The sequence below is a fragment of the Oryctolagus cuniculus genome, chromosome 18 (genome assembly GCF_964237555.1).
Source record: "Oryctolagus cuniculus chromosome 18, mOryCun1.1, whole genome shotgun sequence".
In the NCBI taxonomy this organism is placed as follows: Eukaryota; Metazoa; Chordata; class Mammalia; order Lagomorpha; family Leporidae; genus Oryctolagus; species Oryctolagus cuniculus.
The window spans coordinates 40,301,407-40,304,606 of NC_091449.1; the positions used below are offsets into that span (position 1 = coordinate 40,301,407).

Sequence of the window (3,200 nt, forward strand, 5' to 3'; positions counted from 1 at the left end):
GGAGACCCCCTCCTGCCCATGATAAGGGCTTTTACAGTCCACCACGGGAGAGGGGATAGGGCCCTGGGCCTGGGTAGAGGCAAACCCTGTGAAGGAGGGTCCAGGAATCACAGATAAATAGAATGCCGAGCGCTTGGAGACTGGCTGGAAGCAGCTGCCAATCTGAGCCCAGTGAGTGACATTGGCAGGTGGGAGGATGGGCTGCAAGCAGCCACCTGCACCCCTTGTGAAAAGCACCCCAATGACTGTACTGCTTGGCCTCTCCCCTGCCCTCCTTCTGCCTGCTCTCCCCAACCCCCAGCCCGCGGCGTCTTGCTGGGCCGTGTGCAGGGCGTCTGGCCCCAGGGAGAGGTGGGGTGAGCCACAGTCCACACCTACACGGCTATAAATAGGGAGCCTCCCGTGGCTGCTGCCTCAGCCTCCCTGCTCCAGCCGTGACATCACCAGAGCCACCAGAACCACTCACTTTGCACTTGGACCATGGACCCCGGAGAATGCACCTGCATGTCTGGTGAGGGAGCAGCCGCCCTAGAGCCCCGGGACCTCGCACCAGCTTCCTGCAGGGAGCCCGCAGGACTCTCATCAAAACTTCCAATTTGCTGGAATCCAGGCTCAGGGAAGGGCTGGGGTGGGGGGAACCTGATAACTTGGCCCTTCCTGCCTCAGGCACCTGGGAGCAGCCAGCAGTGCGGGTAGAAAAGTGCTCTTGGTGAGGGTTTGGGTCCCTCTCTGCTGCTCGTTCTGCGACACTTGATTATTTCTGGTCCACAGTGTCCTTGCCTAGAAACTGAGGATGCGCATGCCCTCATCCCAGGGTGCTGAGAAGCTGCTAATGGCTACTTGCAGGGGAGTTGTCAGAGGTGTATGGACCCCCTCCCAGCCCCCTACCCTGCTCTGGTCTGCGACCGCTTAATTCCAGGGAAGGGTGTTGGCTGGAAGGACAGACGACAGGTTCCAAGCCACTCCGGGCCCTTGCAGCCTCGGGAAATGGTACCTCGGAAGCCTTACAAGCCTCCTCGTGTCTGTGTGCAAACTTGCACACAAGACAGAGGCTTCCAGCATTTGGAAACTTAAAATGGTGGCTGGGACAACTTTTTTTAAAAAAGTGTGGACAGATGGTTTGCTCGAGACGAAGACTAGCTCTGGCTGTCCCTTGGGGCCTGCATGTGCCCCTTGCCTCTCTGCCTACCCATTGCCAGTGTGCTTCTTGCCTTTGGAAGGTGGGGGGGGGGGGGCTCAAAGGCTTCCAGAGCTGCCCGAGGGACCTTGGATTTGCTGGAGTCGGCCTATTCCCCTGCTCCCCAGCCTGATGGCCGTCACAGCCCTCTGGGTGGCTTTCACACAATACTGATTTCTTTCCCTCACCCGGACTTGCGAAGCAGACTACATCAAGGGCTGGGCCCAGGAGCTGCATGTTTAATAAGCTTCCCAGCTAGGACTGACGGAGTGACGCTGGTGCAGCTGCTCCCAAAGACGGTGCCTGCACTGGGTCGCTGGGGCGGTCAGTTGCGGGCTGGGTGTTCCCCCTCCATCTCGGCCCTCACACTTGTGGTGGCGCTGTCCTCTCTTCCAGGAGGAATCTGCATCTGTGGGGACAACTGCAAATGCACAACTTGTTCCTGTAAAACATGTCGGAAAAGTGAGTATGGTGACGGCCGGGGCGAGGAGGATCCGACGCCCCAGCCCCAGTTCCCCAGCCGCGGCGGGAGGGAGCGGGTTCTGGGTGCTGTTTCCCTTTGGGGAAGATCTGGAATGAGAGCCCAGCAGAGAGCAGGGGCGGGGCTCCTGAGAGGAGGATGTCTGTGTTGTCTGGAAGAGGAAGGGGAGGTTCTATCCTTCCCGGGGGAGAAGGGGAGGGAGCACTGGCCTGGAGTCACCAGCCCTGAGTTCTAGTCTTTAATCTGCCACTGTCCAGTGACCTTGGTAACCCCCATCCTTCCCTGGGCCTCTGGTGGACTCTTGATGTCCCCTACGTTCCCTTCCAGCCTAACATGACACAGCTTCCCCTCGCCAGGTTTTCTGCTAAAATGCATCGAGGCCTTGTGCACACCCTCTTCTTTTCCTACTTCCTCTTAGTCGTGGTGGTGAGGGCAAAGGCAGGAGGGGAGTGTTGACCCAAAGCTGATGTGTCCGTCTCCTGACCTTTTCAGGTTGCTGTCCCTGCTGCCCCCCGGGCTGTGCCAAGTGTGCCCGGGGCTGCATCTGCAAAGGGGGCTCAGACAAGTGCAGCTGCTGCGCCTGAGCCCCATTCCCAGGCTGGGAGAGAGGCCTGGGAAGCATCTGTACAGTGCAGGAGTTGAGAAGTTGGAATGATTGTACCATAGGTTGTGCTTTTTATATGTTTGCCCCCAAGTGGTGTTGGTGACATCCATTGCTTACAGCAATAAAGTTTTCACTGGTGATTGAGTGGTGGCTCGGAGCACTGTTTTCCCCCAGCCCAGCAGGATGGAGAAGAGCTGGCTCTGTTGCAGATCCTGCAGGTACCCAGCCACATGCCTTCTGCAGGTGGCTGCATCCTACAGGACGCTGCAGCTCTGCCCAAGGCTTTCTCCTGCTGCACGAGCAAGCTTGACCCATGTACAAGGCAGGCTGGGAGGACTGGAGACTACACACCTCTAGGAAGAGCCCTTGGCCAGCAGCAAGTGGGAATCAGAGGATAAATACCCCAACATCTTCACCCTTCAGATGGGACAAGTCTGAGACTTGCTGCCCGCTGTCTCCCAGAGGTCTGCAGCAGCATTTGCAGCAAGTGCAACTTGCTCATTAATAAACTGGCTTCTGGGACCGGCGCTGTGGTGTAGCAGGTAAAGCCGCCGCCTACAGTGCTGGCATCCCATATGGGCGCCGGTTCGAGACCTGGCTGCTCCACTTCTGATCCAGCACTCTGCTATGGCCTGGAAAGCAGTAGAAGATGGCCCAAGCTCTTGGGTCCTTGCACCCATGTGGAAGACCTGGAAGAAACTCCTGGCTTCTGGCTCTTGGCTTCAGATCAGAGCAGTTCCAGCCGTTGCGGCCAATTGGGGAGTGAACCAACATATGGAAGATGCTCTCGCTCTCGCTCTCTGCCTCTCCGTCTCTGTGTAACTCTGACTTTCACATAAATAAATAAATCTTTTTAAAGAAAAATAAACTGGCTTCCTTCCCTCTGGGCCTCAATTTCTGCATCCCCCATCAGTGCTTCCTGGGAACCCCATCCAAAA

At 57.4% G+C, this 3,200-nt stretch overlaps 1 protein-coding gene across 1 annotated transcript; it reads left to right on the forward strand.

Annotated features, from left to right (window-relative positions):
• The first annotated feature begins 360 nt into the window (after positions 1 to 360).
• MT4 (metallothionein 4) lies at positions 361 to 2,406 on the forward strand. The gene is made up of 3 exons (XM_051846787.2): positions 361 to 511; positions 1,574 to 1,639; positions 2,151 to 2,406. The coding sequence occupies exons 1-3, from the start codon at positions 481 to 483 to the stop codon at positions 2,240 to 2,242; spliced, it is 189 nt and encodes a 62-aa protein (XP_051702747.1). The 5' UTR covers positions 361 to 480; the 3' UTR covers positions 2,243 to 2,406.
• The last annotated feature ends 794 nt before the right edge of the window (positions 2,407 to 3,200 follow it).

What these genes read in the sequence shown, in the direction of transcription:
- MT4 (XM_051846787.2), top strand. Translation starts at nt 481, where the DNA reads ATGGACCCCGGAGAATGCACCTGCATGTCTG. An exon ending in AGAATGCACCTGCATGTCTG is followed by an intron (nt 512 to 1,573) that starts GTGAGGGAGCAG and finishes CCTCTCTTCCAG; the next exon opens with GAGGAATCTGCATCTGTGGG. An exon ending in CTGTAAAACATGTCGGAAAA is followed by an intron (nt 1,640 to 2,150) that starts GTGAGTATGGTG and finishes TGACCTTTTCAG; the next exon opens with GTTGCTGTCCCTGCTGCCCC.